Source organism: Simochromis diagramma, unplaced genomic scaffold (genome assembly GCF_900408965.1).
Source record: "Simochromis diagramma unplaced genomic scaffold, fSimDia1.1 OVJJ01000816.1, whole genome shotgun sequence".
Lineage (NCBI taxonomy): Eukaryota > Metazoa > Chordata > Actinopteri > Cichliformes > Cichlidae > Simochromis > Simochromis diagramma.
The window spans coordinates 1,413,441-1,429,629 of NW_024386908.1; the positions used below are offsets into that span (position 1 = coordinate 1,413,441).

At 42.0% G+C, this 16,189-nt stretch overlaps 1 protein-coding gene across 5 annotated transcripts in view; it reads left to right on the forward strand.

The window, feature by feature from the left end:
* pde4ba (phosphodiesterase 4B, cAMP-specific a) overlaps positions 1–16,189 on the forward strand; it is a 192,986-nt gene that overhangs the window by 135,733 nt on the left and 41,064 nt on the right. For all 5 annotated transcript variants that reach the window (XM_040034990.1, XM_040034991.1, XM_040034992.1 and 2 more), the window contains 3 exons: positions 2,216–2,252; positions 2,526–2,596; positions 5,077–5,129. In XM_040034990.1, the coding sequence (XP_039890924.1) occupies positions 2,216–2,252; positions 2,526–2,596; positions 5,077–5,129 (161 nt within the window). The remainder of the gene's footprint in view (positions 1–2,215; positions 2,253–2,525; positions 2,597–5,076; positions 5,130–16,189) is intronic.

The window sequence follows — 16,189 nt, forward strand, 5'->3', positions numbered from 1 at the left end:
TATGTTTTTTAGGGTCAGGTGTTGAGGTGCTCTCACCTCAAGTGAACTTGATTCTGCAGCTTTTTAACGGTGCAAAATGCCACAGGTTGTTAGACGCAGTCAGTCCTGGTTTGTGTTCATGCATTCCAGGTTTTGCATATCTGGCCTCCACCACAAACACTACTGCTCTCTTCTCTAAAATTATTCTCACTGTGCTGACTGCTTTGCATGTCATAGATCGGAGGAGTCAATTCAGCACAATCATCACTTTACATGTGAGGAAATGTTTTTCGTAATCTGCACTTCCAGTAAATGAAGATGTTTCACTATGCTTGACCTTAGTACATTAAAAGTATTATTTAACTAATACATGCAGTATGTTGTCATACTGTGCACGTAGCTCAGTGGACATCAGCTGACTGACTGAATACACTCCATAGTTACTTAATTAGGTACACTTTGCTATTACCAGGTTCTGTTACTCAGATTCAACAAGGTGCTGCAAACATTCCTCTGAGATTTTGGTCCATGTGGACATGATAGCTTCACACACCTACTGCAGATCTGTCAGCTGCACATCCATGATGCGACTCTCCCGCTCCAGCATGTCCCAGAGGCACTCTGTTGGTTTGAAGTCTGGTGACTGTGAAGGCCATTTATGTGTCGTGATCAAGTAATCAGATAATTTGAGATGATCTGACCTATGATGGATGGTAAAGGGATGAACTTGGTCAGGAACAATACTCAAGTAGGATGTGGTGCTTAAATGATGCTCTATGCACCACACCCTTTCATCAGCAGCAGGAGGAAGGACAGATTCTCACCCTGCCACCTAAATGTGGCAGCAGAAATCAAGACTCATCAGATCAGGCACCATCCCATCATCTGTTGTCAGATTTTGGTGAGTTTGTTCAACCTGTTCTTAGCTGACAGGAGCGGCAGCTGCTGTGGTCTTCTGCTTCTCATCTCCTTCAGCGTTCAGAGATGCTCTTCCTCATATTTTGGTTGCAGCGATTGCTTATTTGAGTTACTGTTACCATCCTGTCTCTTCGACGCAGTCTATCCATTCTCCTCTGACCTCTGGCATCGACGGGGCATTTTTGCCCAGAGAACTGCCGCTCGCTGGATTTTTTCTGTTTATTCCAGAACATTCTCTGTAAACCCAAGAGATGTTTGTGTGGGAAAATTCCCAGCACATCAACAGCTTCTGAAATATTCAGACCAGCCAGTCTGGCACCAACATGATAGACAGGCTGGCTGGGTATTTTATCTTAATGAGCAGTTGAACAGGTGGCCACTGAGTGTTCACCGTAAGTAGTGACGATCACAATGAAATTACTGCAAGAATATTGACAACATTTCCTGAAAAGAGTGTATTGTTAGTCTTGGCTTCATCAAGCCAAAGTGTTTTTTCTGGAAACATCTCTCTTAGATGTTCTCTTCCTGCTCTTGAATGTTATCTGTAGTTGGCACCTTCACTGTTTCTGTCCATGAAGGAGTCTCTCATCTGTAAACTTTGACCACTTCCTTGGGAGCGACTTCTTGACTTGGCTAGTTGTTGTGACATTGAACCTTTTAACTAAGGAAAGAATCCCTCATCCTCCTGGCCTACAGAGGAATATTTTGAGCTGCCTTCCTTATAAGAACAGACCAAATTGTTCATTTGGTCAGTCCTGGAATCTCTTTTCCTACAATGGGTTTATTCCGTTTTTTCGGCCTAACGATGGGCTCCTTCACTGCACTGATTTCATATTTTACCTCGTATCAAGGGTTTCAGTGAACAGCTGCCAAAAACAAATTCTAGAAAACTTTTGTCCAGTTACTTCTGAGTCTGTAATTCCTAAGCAGTTCGTGCCATCTATTTGTTCACCTTCTTGTATTAAAGCTGAAAGGCTGCTGAAAGGTTTAACATTACAAAGGTTGTGCCTTTATCCAAAAAACATATGGACCTAACTATATAAGGATCTCCTCACTGACCACATTATCACAATATTTTTGGACCCACAGAAGAGTCACTTTCTGTCCCCACCTCAGCTAACAAAAATAGGTTGATCTCAATATCGAGGCCTCCTTGACCCAGGTACGCGTTCTCCCACGATACTTTCCTTCCCATTTATTAGGTTGTTGCACAAAGCTGCTTGGGTCATTTCTTATTGCTCTTTCTTAACAGTTCTCTCATTTTCTTGATATATTTTGTATCCAAGCATTTTGCTGATGATGGTTTGTTTCTTTTTAGACATGGTGATGACCTGATCGTAACACCTTTTGCTCAGGTAAATATCCCGTTATCTAGTTGCATGTACACATTTATGTTTTTATCTTCAAACTAAGCCTATTTTAAGTAAATCTTTCAATAAATACCACGGTTATCAGCATACATGTAAGTAGTTGCAAAACTGAAATCTAAAATGCAGGCTTTGAAATGTGCATGTGGTGTAAAAAGGGCTCAGTTTTAACAGGACTATCAAAATTCGTCCTAATGTTTAAATTGAAGTAAATGAGTAAAAGTGCAAAGAATGCTACTGATTCGCTCTCTGCTTGTTCAGGTTCTTGCAAGCCTTCGAAGTGTAAGGAATAACTTCACTGTACTGACCAATGTCCAGTGTGCCTCCAACAAGTAAGTACCTCTAGTGGCTTCTAGCATATTTTAAATAATGAGCTGGCATAATCCATGCATACACATCAATCAAGCTGAAATCTGCATAACTTACCACATATTTTGTGGTAAGTGTAAATGCTTTTTTCCCAGAATAATATTAGATTTTAGAAAGTAATCAGAATAACGCTTGCCGTCTGCAGTTCCACCAGTTTGTCACAAGGGGGAGGCATTGTCTTGCAGTGGGACTGAAGTGGGATGTTTGACATCAGTGCAGCTGAACAGTTAAACCAGTCCAGTGAAGACCCTACATACTTCAGACAGACAAAAATGACTACAAGCTAGATTTGAAAAGTTAACTCAACACGATGCTACAGCCGAAGGAATCTTTAATTCTTCTCCTCTCTGGTTTCCAGAGCAATAGGAATAGTTCTCTGCTGTGCACGGCACGGTTCAAATGCTCTATAAGGAATTCCTCTGTTGTCATGAAGCACATGAAGCACAAACAGAAAAACACTCCTGCAGCTACACACGCATGAAGTGACTCATTGGCATTCACCGTGCACCACTTCAGAGGCCGCTGCAGCATATATGCGTTTGGCATACGATAACGCAGGAGACTAGTTACAATCTCTCTTCAGATGCCAAAAAGAAGAAGAAAATGTGTCGTTATTTAGTTTTTCAATTTTTTCATGTCTCTCTCTTTCGAAAGGCTAGCTTTTTTTTTTTTTTATAGTTATAGTTAAGTAAGAGTGCTCCGTTTTTCAACAGTGTTGCTTTAAGCTGCAGCAGCACACTGAGCATCATCTCTCCCAGTGGAGTGCGACTGCAGATTTAGATGTACTAGAAATATGTATGTAGGCCACCTTTCTTTCTGTTCGTCACTGTGAAGGTTTAAGTATGAATATGTGTTTCTAAAGACACTAAAAGCTCTCTGCTCTGCCTCAGGCTGAATTAACGCTCAGTTTTCTGTATTGACTACCTGAAGCCCGTCTGACCTACATTTAGCTCTGATAGCTCCACACAGACAAGAGCAAAGACTGAGAAGCACACACGGCGCACAAACGTGGATCGTTCACGTATACTGAATTAAACACACACATAAGCTGGAGCTCGCCATTCCAGCACACATGCACAGTTTTCACTTAACCCGAGTTCTTATTTGGGTTATTTTTATACTAATCAAGCTCAGTTAAACTTTTTTAAAAAATAGGGACGGTGGGTTCGTTGTACAGCATAAAACAAAACAAAAAAAGTGTAAAATATTTAACTGAATAGAGAATAATGAGCAGAAAAGCCAAAATGCAACATCCCCATATGAGGACACGCGGCCTCAGGAGGTTAAGATTAATGTCTTTAACGTGTTTCAGCCCACTGGCCACTGCCAAAATACCAACATTTAGTCTGTTTATACTGTGAAACCTCTTTCTTTGACTTTTTCATACACATTCACACAGTTGAGCAAAGAGCAAGAAGGAAACAGTAATGTCCCCATATGAGGACACGGGCTCTCAGGAGGTTAAAACTGATGTGTTTAGCAACATGTTGCAGAACACTGACCAGCTCCACCTAAAAGTATTCAGTCTATTTATACTCTGCAACCCCTGCCTTGACTGTTCGAAACTTTTCACACAGTTCAACCAGGAAATGCAACATGTAAACGCGCAACTAAGTGCTTAAAAAACTTACACTTTTTCAGTTTGCTGGTCTAGAGCATTCAGGTGTGTGTTTCCCAGGTGTGGACGCACATGCAGCAACTTCACCCCAAAGTCAGACTGTGCAATGTTCAGAGGAATTGCAGAAAACCCAAGAGCTAGCCTCAGTTAGCATTTTAAATGTTTTAAGTTCACAAAAGTATAATTAGAAACAAATGTATGGCAACACAGCTTAGGTTTGCAAAGCTGCATCTGAGCAAACTGCACGACTTCTGGACAGACGAAACCAAAGTGAAGATGTTCAGCTGTCGTGCACAGCACCACTGTGGAGAAAACCAAACACAGCATATTAGCATCATACCTACTGTCAAGCAGGTCTGTGGAGGGCTCTCTCAAGCATAGCAGCGATGGTCCAAGTCCAGACCTCGACCTGTTTGAAATGCTGTGGCAGGACCTTAACAGGCTGTGCATAAACCAACCCCACAAACATCAATGAGTTAAAGCAGCGTTGTAAAGAAGAGTAGGCCAAAATTCCCACACAATGTGTGAGACAGTCATACAGAAAACAGTTACTTTAAGTTATCGCAGCTAAAGGTGGTGTACAGCTGATGAATCATGGGGTACTTCGTTTTTCCACAGGACTGCCCGGAGTCCACGCAACATCCACATATCTATATATTATTGCCAGAGCCTCTAAAATCTGTTAATTTTGTGTGTTTTTTTGTGTTTGGTTTTTAAATTTTCAAGTAAGATTTGCTAGTGTTTCTATATGAATATATATCTGTGGTAGTCTTTGTTTTATAGCATCTTTCTTTCCCCCTTTCTGTGTTGTTTTCGTCCTTCCAGGCGCTCTCCTGCAGCAACAACTCAGCCTCCAGTCACCAGAGTTTGTCTCCCGGGTAAGCAGCTCAGAGAAATGTCCCCCTACATGTTTGACCTGTGCCAAGCTACCAGATACAAAGTTATCTTGTTTTATATCTGGCGCACACATTCAACCTCTCTATTCTCCTTGTTTTCATCATCATCTCCTCCTCCCTCCCTTCCTCGCTCTATCTCCTGTCTTCTCCTTGTCCCGTGAATTCGCCTACGTGACCACTTACATTTTCTTTTTTCTTTCTTTTTCCCCCCCCACCATCTGTCTCCATCTCCAGCGTTGTAACCCGGACTATTTTGTCATCAAGCTCATTAACTTTGTTCTATTGCAATTAGACTGGCGGTTGAGACTCACACTTGCACACACAGTTTTTCCTATTAAACCAGCTCGCTTTAAGAAAACAGCAGACCTCCCTTTTCATCTTTCATCGCACTTGATTTTAAGCAGCCGTGTGACTTTCTGTACTGTACTCGTACATGTCCAGGCCAGTAAGAGGCAGTGTGTGAGTACGTGTACGGGCGAAGATAACTTTGTGTGTCTTTGCAAAGTGAAAAGTCCTTTCAGTCCTCTGTGTAGTGCTAAGATTTGTTCTTGTGCACTTGCTCAGCCGAGGTCATTCGCTTCACAGAGGCGCGAGCAGTAATTACGGTTAAAAGTGTACACATCGGACATGTGCGCAGGTCTCCTTCAAGTGTCGTTATAAAGCCGTCATGTCACGGCAACCAGTTAAACCAGACAGGAGCTGCACGAGATTAAAAGGAAATGCAGTCTTTGCACACAGTTATATGTCAGGCGATAACTGAATGTGCACTAAAAATGATGTTTTCCCCAAAATATTCATTTTAAGATGCATCAACATTTGTCTTTCATTCTTTTATTAAAAGAGTGAACTATGAGACCTCGCATCTGTAGGCAGATGTTCCCACACTGTCTGCAAAGGGTATTAAAAACAGTCCCAGACAATGTGTTGTTGTATAAAGAGAGACCGAGATGAGCAACAGTGAAACTGAGAATGGCGAGGCAGTTAACCATCAAATAACCAAGATGTTTGACATGAAACCCATTCAGGCCAGATAAGGTATCACGGTTAACCCAGTGAAAATGAAGCTCGCACAGTTTCTTTAGTCTCCTTTGTTTGGGGCAGCTTCCATATTGAGCTCTTCAGGAGGATCAGACAGCTTCTAATCTTCTTTCATTTTTGAGTCCAAATAAGTCATAATTCAGCACATTGTTGTTGAATTAGTCCTTACTGGTCTGTTTGTGTTATTGCTCAAATACATGACTTCATGTCGTTGAAAGGGAAGTAACGCATTATGCTGTTTATACAATGTCTGTGCGTGTGTGTCTGTGCGTGTGTGTGTGTGTGTGTGTGTGTGTGTGTGTGCGCTGCTGTGTGCACAGTTAACTCAGCGACATGTGTTAGTGAGCGTTTCGTGCAATTGTATCCAAACTCTGTACAATGTTGCAGTGGATGCGGATTGATAAGATGCTCACTTTATATCATATAATCATCAAGTACTGTGAGTAATGTTGGCGTGTGTGTGTGTGTGTGTGTGTGTGTGTGTGTGTGTGTGTGTGTGTGTGCGTGCGTGTGCGCTGTAGGGAGGTGTTCCTGTGGCTCTGATTGACGTCAGCAAGCCTGTATGTGGCTTCTGTTGACTTCCTGTCAAAGCAGATGGACTGAGTTTTCACTTCCTTCTTCAGAACCGCAGTTCATCAGGTGCTCTAAGTTAGTGTGTGTGTGTGTGTGTGTGTGTCATAACCGAGCTGCATAACGTGCATTGTGACCTTTCTTTGTATGGGTGTCGCAAAATTACTGGTGCGTATTACGTTCAAGTTCAGTCGTTTGAGAGTCACAAAGTTTAAGAATTACTGAGTGGAGTTGACAGTTTAATCCTCCAATTCATGGAAACATTTATTTACACTTACGGCCCACATGCATGTCTCAACGGCACTACGCTGGGCCACCTTAACAGGCTGCACAACAAATTCAAGCATAACCAACCTTCTTTAAAGTGAATCATTAATCTGTTTACATATTTAGAACCACACGCAGATGCTCAGAGAAACAGTAAAAGTTATAAAAAAAAAAAAGAGGAGAGGTGTTTTAGTGAGGAGCAGAAGTCTGAATGAACTTGACACAACAGCGCCGCGGGCTTCGACACATTTCCATTTGCTTTGTAATTTTTCATGTGAGATCATGCTTTTAAGCTAGCCTCACGAGCTGATGAATGACCTCGTTTTAGTTCCAAAGAGACCCATGAGGGGTATTTCCCAAAGTCTGACTTGACCCGTGCATTCTAAAGTCCTCCGCAGTCATGCCGCCAGCACTGCTGCAGATGCGCCGAGCTGCAATTGACCGAATACCTCACTGGAGTCTGCTTGTTACTGCAAAAGCTTGTCAGCAATGTCGATGGTTAGCCTTCTAATTACCAAACTACGTGACTTCATTTTGCTCATAGGTGTAAGAGTATGTCAGTAGTGTGGGAAACTTTCAAGCGATCATAAGATAAGTAAGGAAACCTTTAAAATGCATCAACACACTTTAAAACTTTTAGTATTCCAGTGTCGTCACTTCGTGTAGTAAACTTGTTATAAGTCATCGCCTGCCCACCGCAGAATCACTTCTGAACTCAGTCCCACCTTTTTCTCATGACTCTCTTGGCCCCGTCCTCACTTCACACTACCTGTATTCACATATGCACATGCAACCGCATCTCTCTCTCCCACCATCGCCATCTTTTCGCTCTTTTATTCATCGCCTTTATTTTGAGGAGGTGTGGGGGGTTGATGGGGCAGGAAACGTGAGGCAGGAAGTGAAGATCAGATTGTTCCTGTTTTGCTGTCTCTAAACTCTTGTAACTTGACGGAAGCCAGGAGGAACTGTGTGTGTGTGTGTGTGTGTGTGTGTGTGTGTGTGTGTGTGTGTGTGTGTGTGTGTCAGCCCACTGCAGAAAAATAGGATACGAAGAGACAAAGGCCTATTGTCTGTGCCCACACACTGCACAAACATGCACATGCTGACACAATGATATAATACGTAAATACCTACAGTAGTGCAAACCGCGTCGCTCTCAGGTGCCGAATCCATTTCACCTTCTCTAAGGACACGAGTTGAGTCTCTTAAAGAGAAAAATAATATTAAAAATGGAAGAAGCGCCATGTTTTGAATAGAATTCCTGAAAGAAGTCAAACGGATGTTAACAGCTGCTCTCAATTTTAATAAAACGTGTTCTCTGCTAACGATAACACGAAAGGCAAATGAAAAAAATCAGAAAATCATCTTCAAAAAGTATCAATAAACTCAATGACCTAGTAATTTTCTAATAGATTTCTAATCTACAAATATATAGAGATCATATTAGACTATGCATTAGGATAAAGTGGTTGATAAATGAGAACCTCAACAATCATTGGCAGGTTTTGCTCTTTGCTTAAACTGGAGGAATTGAAGGTTTCGTATCATCAGTGCTGCCATAAATATCGTCACCGTAGAAATCCTATGAGAGCAGAGAGCTGAAAGAAATATCACTCTGGTTTTTGCCTCCGAAGCAACTTAGGCTACAGCATGTTGCTGAAGGAAACTTTGACACGGAGACATTTTGTTGCTGAAACTCTGCAGCCTGCATTGAAACGTAATGCCACGGACAGCTGCTGGATGATGCTCTTGGTTGTTTTGTTTCTTTATTTGTATGTTTCAAATGTGAATCTGACAAAATGTGGATGTGGAGAAAGTCTCCAGGTTCATTGGTACCAGTGTGTGGTGAGGGATTGTTATGCGTCCATCACTTCTACTCAGCAGTAAGTGGAAATGTCCACAGATTTCTGTTATCGTATTAATCCACACCCTGTGGTCTAAAGTGTTACAGTTCAAAAGCACACTTAGAAGTTGTACTTTTGAACACCTGACAACTTCTGAGTGTCAGGTGTGGTTAGTGCCTTTGTCATCACACGGTACCCAACAGTTAGGAAAAGTACGGTACGCTTTTTTCTCACAGAACAAAGACGAACATGCCGTAGATGAACTACTGGAGATAGATTAGATTGGTTTCTAGATAACTGTTAAGTGATTTATGCAATAAGTCGGACAGCTAGGTGAAAACAGAATGTGTTGGAATCATAAAATAATGTGAATTTAACTCAAGGCAATGGTGGGACAATCAAGTCGAGACATCGCCCAAAGGTAGTCTTTCACATGTGTTCATATATCAGATCAGTGCAGATAGTCTGCTCAGATGTATTTTCACTTCTGGAAAGTGAAGATGCTGCCACGCAGGTAGCAGGACGCGTGACGTCAACTTGCAAATACCTGGGCTGTTCTCACACAGGAGCATCAGATATGTTACGCAGCTTACAGCAGGCAGCAGGTTAAAAATAATTTAATGTCCCCATTCTCACTTGAAAAAGAAGATAAAGTGAGTACATTGAAAGATGTTGTAAATATATTGGGGTTTAAATCAGTTTTTATGCACACAGTGTTTAAAAGCTGTGCTACTGTCCACTCTTAAGGCTTCGGAGTCTTTTGGCGTTACAGTTATTGAGCTCAGTGACGAAAACGCATTGTTTTCGCAGAGCCATTATCACGTCACAGTCACGAATGGGTTGTTTGAGATCCGCATTCACATGTGCTGAGAAATTCCAAATAATAGCGAGCCACTGACCCAAAGCAGCTGTCGTGTGTTATGGTGTCATAACAGAGTCAGGAAATATTATATCCCATTAGTAACGCACTTAGCTGTGAGAACCTCGCGGAGGTATGACCTGATTTCCTCGTCAAGCCGACCTCTGTGATGAAATGCTGTCATACAGGATATATGTGAGGCAAAGGGCTCGTGAACTCTCCAGACCTTAGTCGCTTGTGTCTCAGTTTGGCCGATTAGCAGTGTGGAAAGATGTCATTGAGATGACTTTTAAATCGTAATGTGCTTTTCCATTGTGTAAGTGCTTTCTTATAAAGCGGACAGGGGCCTCCCATGACTTTTCCCCAAAAGCAGCTGTTTGGTGAACTTTGTACACCAAGTATGAGTGACGATAGCGAACGCGCTTGCGTGGCACGGATCAGGATGGGCGGAAAAAAGTAAACAACAATTTTGCAAACAGAAACCAGTGCACAGATATTTGTTGTGTATGGCACTGTCCATATTTGGAGAACTTTCTCTTTGTTTATAACCAGGAAATTCTTAGCTGTGTCTTAAGGAAAAGCTTGTTATAAAAACACAATGGTGGATCAAGATAATGCTGCTGCTATATTTGGTCATCAAAGCTTTGTTTGTACACAGGATTCATAATGGAGACAAGCACTCCTGAGAGGTTTACATAAATTCATTTGCTGCTCAGATTTAAAACCTTTAAATGTGCCAGATCGTACATGTTTGTAAATACAATCTGCCTCAACAAGCAGGATCAGCTTTATCAGAACGGATAATTATTGTGGATTTTTACAGTTGCAATCAGAAGTTTAAATACACCGTCATGGGCATGACTGGCATTGCTTTTAATGTTTCGTTGAACTGTTCTTTTTCCAGGCTGGAATGATTGTACAGCATACACCTTTAGCGACTTTAAAAACAGAGTTCACAAGTTGGTTTCACAAGTTTGAATTTATTTTGGATTGTGTTTAATCTGCACAGGTTCAAAATTATACAAACGTGGTCAAATGTACATAGAGCCCCACAAACATTTGGCAAAATGACCCTTAGCAAGAACTAGACACTTCTGATAACAGTCAACAAGTGTTTGGTATAATTCTGGCTGAGTATTTGATCACTCTTTTTGGCAGAATTGGTAGAGCTCCTGGCAAAGTCAACACATTTTCATTAGGGTTGAGGTTAGGGCTTTGGAAAGACAATTCCAAAATCGGAATGTTAACCTGCTTTATCCCTCCCAAAACCAGTTTTTATGTGTTTGGGATCACTCCCCTCTTGGAATACCCAGTTTTGTCTGATTTTCAACCATCTACCTGTTGATTTCAGGTGTAATTGCAGAATTTGGAGGTCAGCGTCCTTCATTATTCCATCCAATTTGCATAATGTAGCAGTAACACTGGCAGCAAAGCAGACCAGGGCATGGTGCTGCCACCACCGTGCTTGTCTGTTTGTACACTGTTCTTAGATTTCAAAGCCCAGTTGTACTTACATTTCTCCAGGAGGCATTTGGCTCGTCCATGTGGGCAGCTGCAAATATCTGCCAAGCTTGAAAGTCCCAAAAGGTTGATTCTGTTCATCTGGACGTTTTCAGTGGGAGAAACAATTCGTCACTCATCCAAGTGACTTCTTCAGTCTCAGCTCGGGTTCAGCTGCCTAAGCGAAAACCTTGGTGATCCTGTACGTGTCAGGAGTATCGGAGCAGTTGAGACGCTTTATTTCTAAACACCAGGTCTCTTTGGCTTTTAAACGCCAAAAACGCCAAAAACTGGTCCACCCTAAGGATCGGGTCCCCGACACAAACAGAGTAACATAGTGTACGCTGTTAAGTGCCAGGATTTATACATCAGGGAAACCAAACAACCTCTAGCGAAGCGGATGGCACAACACAGAAGAGCCACCTCGTCAGGCCAGGACTCTGCAGTCTATCTACACCTACAGGCCAGTGGACACTCTTTCAGTGATGAGGATGTAACATCCTGGACAGGGAGGAACGCTGGTTTGAGCGCAGAGTCAAGGAGGCCATTTACGTGAAAAGGGAAAGACCATCTCTGAATCGAGGAGGGGGCCTAAGGGTACATCTGTCACCATCTTACAATGCTGTGATTGCAGCCATTCCCCAACTCTCTGTGAATGGGACTCAGGGTTATTGATCAGTAGTTGTTGATCAATGGTCATGACAATATGCATATTAATGATGAAGGAACTGAGCTCACAGCCCATTGTTCATTCAGTGGGTGGTTCCAGTCATTGTCCAAATGTCCTGTTTATAAGACTGGAGAGACCTGCAATCAGCTGAGACTGAAGAAATCACCTGATGATGAAAACGTCCCGATGAACAGAATCAACCTTTTGGGATTTACTTACCTGGATGATTGAGCATGCATCAAGACAAGCTTAAAGGAGCAGGGACTCCAACACCTTTAAGGTCAACACCCTCTCAGTCTATGGCAATGCCAAACAGTCAAACTGTGAACAGTGACGCTGGCGTTCTGAGTATTGGTCCATCCAAAAAGTGCTATCAAAGTCCTTTTTATACTGGCAAACAGAAACTACCAATCATGATGACTAACAGAACCATACATGAAATTATTTATTTAAGCCTCTCTGTGTGCAGCAGAAAGTAGAGCAAAGGGCCTTGAAGTAGGACTACCATATCAGTCTCTTTATAAATGTTATTTAATGCAGGCTTTCAACAACCATGCACTCCCTGATTCAGACAGTGGCCCGGTGTGTGCGGGAATGCACAGAGGAGGTCACAGAGAGGAGGACAGGAGAGACAGGACAGGAGGAGGAGTGATGAGGAGTGATGAGGACAGGAGAGATAAGGGTTGTCTTGAAAAGGGAGGAAGAATAAGCAAGAAGGACCCTGAGAAAATATGAGACAAGAAAGAAGAAACCCAACACAGAAACAACATGAATTCTTTCTGAGTCAAGCAGTCATTACTGTCTTATTTATTACTTGTATTGACATCTATGTGAAAAGGAATCTAAAGGAATTTAAACTGGGCCACTGCAGCTATAGTAACAAACAGGAGTCGATGGAGCCATAGCAAACCAGACAGACACACCACTCGCTGAAAATCACACACAATCATCTATCAGACTTTAAGTAAAAGAATATTTTTATGTGTGGAATTGCTTTCTCAGCTAAAAATAAAAAGCATAGTCTGTGTACTTACTCATAAATGACAGTTTTGATTGATGATGGCAAAGGTAATTATGGTGCTAATGACTGTTTACATGGAAACATGCTTGGATGTCTCGTAGATGTTTCACTTCTTCCTCAGATATGTACAGACACTCGTGAGCATGGCACAAATAATCACACATACACATAAACCTCAGCTGATATTACTTTAGAGTGGTAGCATGTGACCAAAGACAGCCTAGACCCTGTCCAAACTTTAGACTAAAGAAGTATCCTGGTATAAGAGCCATTTATCAAGAAAACCTTTGAACTTGGTTCTGCAGTATGGGCAGTTTTTGTGAAGAACTGCGTCAAAACTGCGTCAAAAACTGGTTAACAAAGATATACTTTACAAAAATATAGGTCATTAGGGTTTCATCTGGTCCCTCCTTCAGTAACTTCCATCAAAAGAGCAGTTTTCCTTGAGGGACTACATGCTGTCAGTTTGTTGTTGGTAGAAACGTGCATGACATCATATGGTGATCACTTTTGTTTTGTGCATATATTTGCATCTTCTTGCAGCTGCTGTGTGTGCAGTAGTACTGTTTTGTGAGCACTTTTCATTTACTGTACACACAAACACACATAGGTCGTCATGTTAACAGGCCCAGTTAAAACTAGAGTCTCTAGTAGGAACGAGTGAGTCTTGACCTTCTCACTGATGCAGGCCTACAGCACAAATGAAGATCTGCTAGTGTGACAAGTGTGCTTATCTCACGAACCTACATGCGTACGCAAAAATGATACAAAACCCTGTGTTTACCAGAAAGATTAGCCAGATTAGGCCGTGTTGGGCTGCATTGCCTGCTGCTCTTCAAATACTGGGGCTTTTTTGAAATATATCAAAAAGTTGCTGGTTTCGGGCGATGAAATAAGTCTCTAAGACAGGGGTGGGGAACTCCAGGCATCAAGAGCCTACAGGTTTTAGATCTCACCCTGGGTCAACACACCTGAATTAAATGATGAGTTCATCATCAGGCCTCTGGAGAACTTCAAGACATGTTGACAAGGTCATTTAAATCAACTGTGTTGGGTTAAGGATACATCTAAAACCTGCAGGACACCGGCCCTCGAGGCCTAGAGTTCCCCCACCCCTGCTCCAAGAACTACAAACCATCTTTTAGTTCGTGCAGTAATGCTGGAAAAGTGTCACGGTCCAGATATGTAGTTCACTGAGGGATATTATGGCTGAGCAAGCATGCCTAAGTGCTGCAGATACAGTATCCACCAGCCTATCGGCTGTTTCTCAGCTCACACTCTGCTGCGCACGTCCACAACACCGACCGTTGCTGTGGTAGTGACGTCTTTTACAACCATGGCCTCTGCCTCACTCTTCCCTGCTTTCTCCAAGAAGTATCCAAGCATTGAGCAACACATACTCTCGGTCGCATTTCCCTGCTTGATAGAGGCTAATGGCTGTTTATACTTTTGCCCCTTGTTTCACCTACCCTCTTTACTACTTCCCAACTGCTCCCAAAACAAATCATACCCAAACACTGTTATACAAGAGTCTGGCTGGTCTGCTGTGTGTCAAACTCTGAAGCAACAATACTGGAATTTTAATTGTTTAAGTGCTTCATGTGTCCAGGCAGAGTTGTTTCATTCCTAGGAAGGCTCTTCTGCAAAAGACCTATGCAGGCACTGTGTGTATTTGCTGGTGTGTGTTGCGGCACATCTCCACCAGCATGCAGGCAACTGCCACTGACAATATCTGAACGAACTATTGCAACAGCTTTTAAAGTTCAACACAGATTATGTAAATCATGGCTCATATTCATTCTGCAAGTCCTGTGGTTCATGCAATAAAGATAGGGTGCTGTTTTTCAATTATATTCATAATCATATCGATTTCTTTTTAAGCCCTTCGCATGACTCAGAAAACAGCAACAGCTTTCCAGCATAACAAAGTAATAATATAGTATTGATAAGTAGTTTCACTGTTAATAACAAGGGGAAACTGTAGCCAACAGCTGTATGGAAACCGTTTTAATACAGTTTTCACACCACTCATAACTTAGTCATAATTAAACTACTTTATATAAAGTTATCTTCAACTTCAATGTTCCCAAACTTCTTAGACACTCTGATAGTAAAAGCACCCACACACACACACACACACACACACACTGTGTTGGATGAGAGGCAGGATAAGGACTTCAGTGGATGCATTTGAATTGCATCAAAGTTGGCAGGTGCAGACAGTCTGCTTGGATGTATGTGCACAGATGACATAATAGAAACTGTAAATGCATGCAAAACAAAGGTATGACTATTATATGAGTGACTGTGAATCAAGTGAGTGTGTCTGTGTGTGTTTGTCACGCAGACAACTTTCTATCCGTGGAAGGAAGTCTACACCGGTCAGGATTATGACATTAATGAGGAAACAGGCCCGTAGGACGACAGCAACTTCCTTAGACACACAGCAGGAAACAAACACACGCTCACCCCCAGGTGTTCAGACGCCACCCACAAGCTCTTTTTCTTTAACACTTCATTCATCTTTCTGCGCGGACAAATGAGTTCCTTTGGCGTGACAATGAGACAAAGAGCAGACAGGGCTTGACCTGCGTCACGGTCCTCAGGATGAAAACACTTATAACACATTACCCCAGTCACAGCTCATTCAGGGCTTTACTAACTGGTTTCACAGGTGAGCCTTTAAGGCTGGGTCTCCACAACAGGTTTTGATATTGAAGAGAATCTTTTGAAATTAGAATTTTTATTGTTTGTTTGTTTCAGATTATCACCATTGCAACGCCCTAAGTCGATATGCAAAACACAGTAAAAGCATTAGCATGTAGCACTTCTTTCAGGGATTTTTGACATGCATACTTTAGGGTTGGTGCTTCTAAGCAGCACTGAAAACTGCTGCTAGGGTTGAATGTTGCTTATTTAAATTCAGAAAAGACAATCTCACAGCTCTTTTAATAAAGCCTGCTACCTAGCTAACCGCTTAGCTAGCTGCCAGCTAGCTAGCTTAGCGAGCTAGTCCCTAAAATCTGCTAAGTTACTAGTTTGAATAATGTTCACTATACTGGTAACTTTGACAAACAACAGTCTGAAGCAATGATTCATCTCCCTGAAAATGGTTTAGGAGAGAAAAAGGTCTGAGTACTGCATTAGCCTTACACCGCTAGTAGCATCTTAAAAAAACTTTTTAAAAAAAAAAATAAGTATTCTGATTATGTTACTCCGATCAAGTTACTTCTGTAGCACTTTAACAATTGTCCTGAGGGAAATTTATCTTAT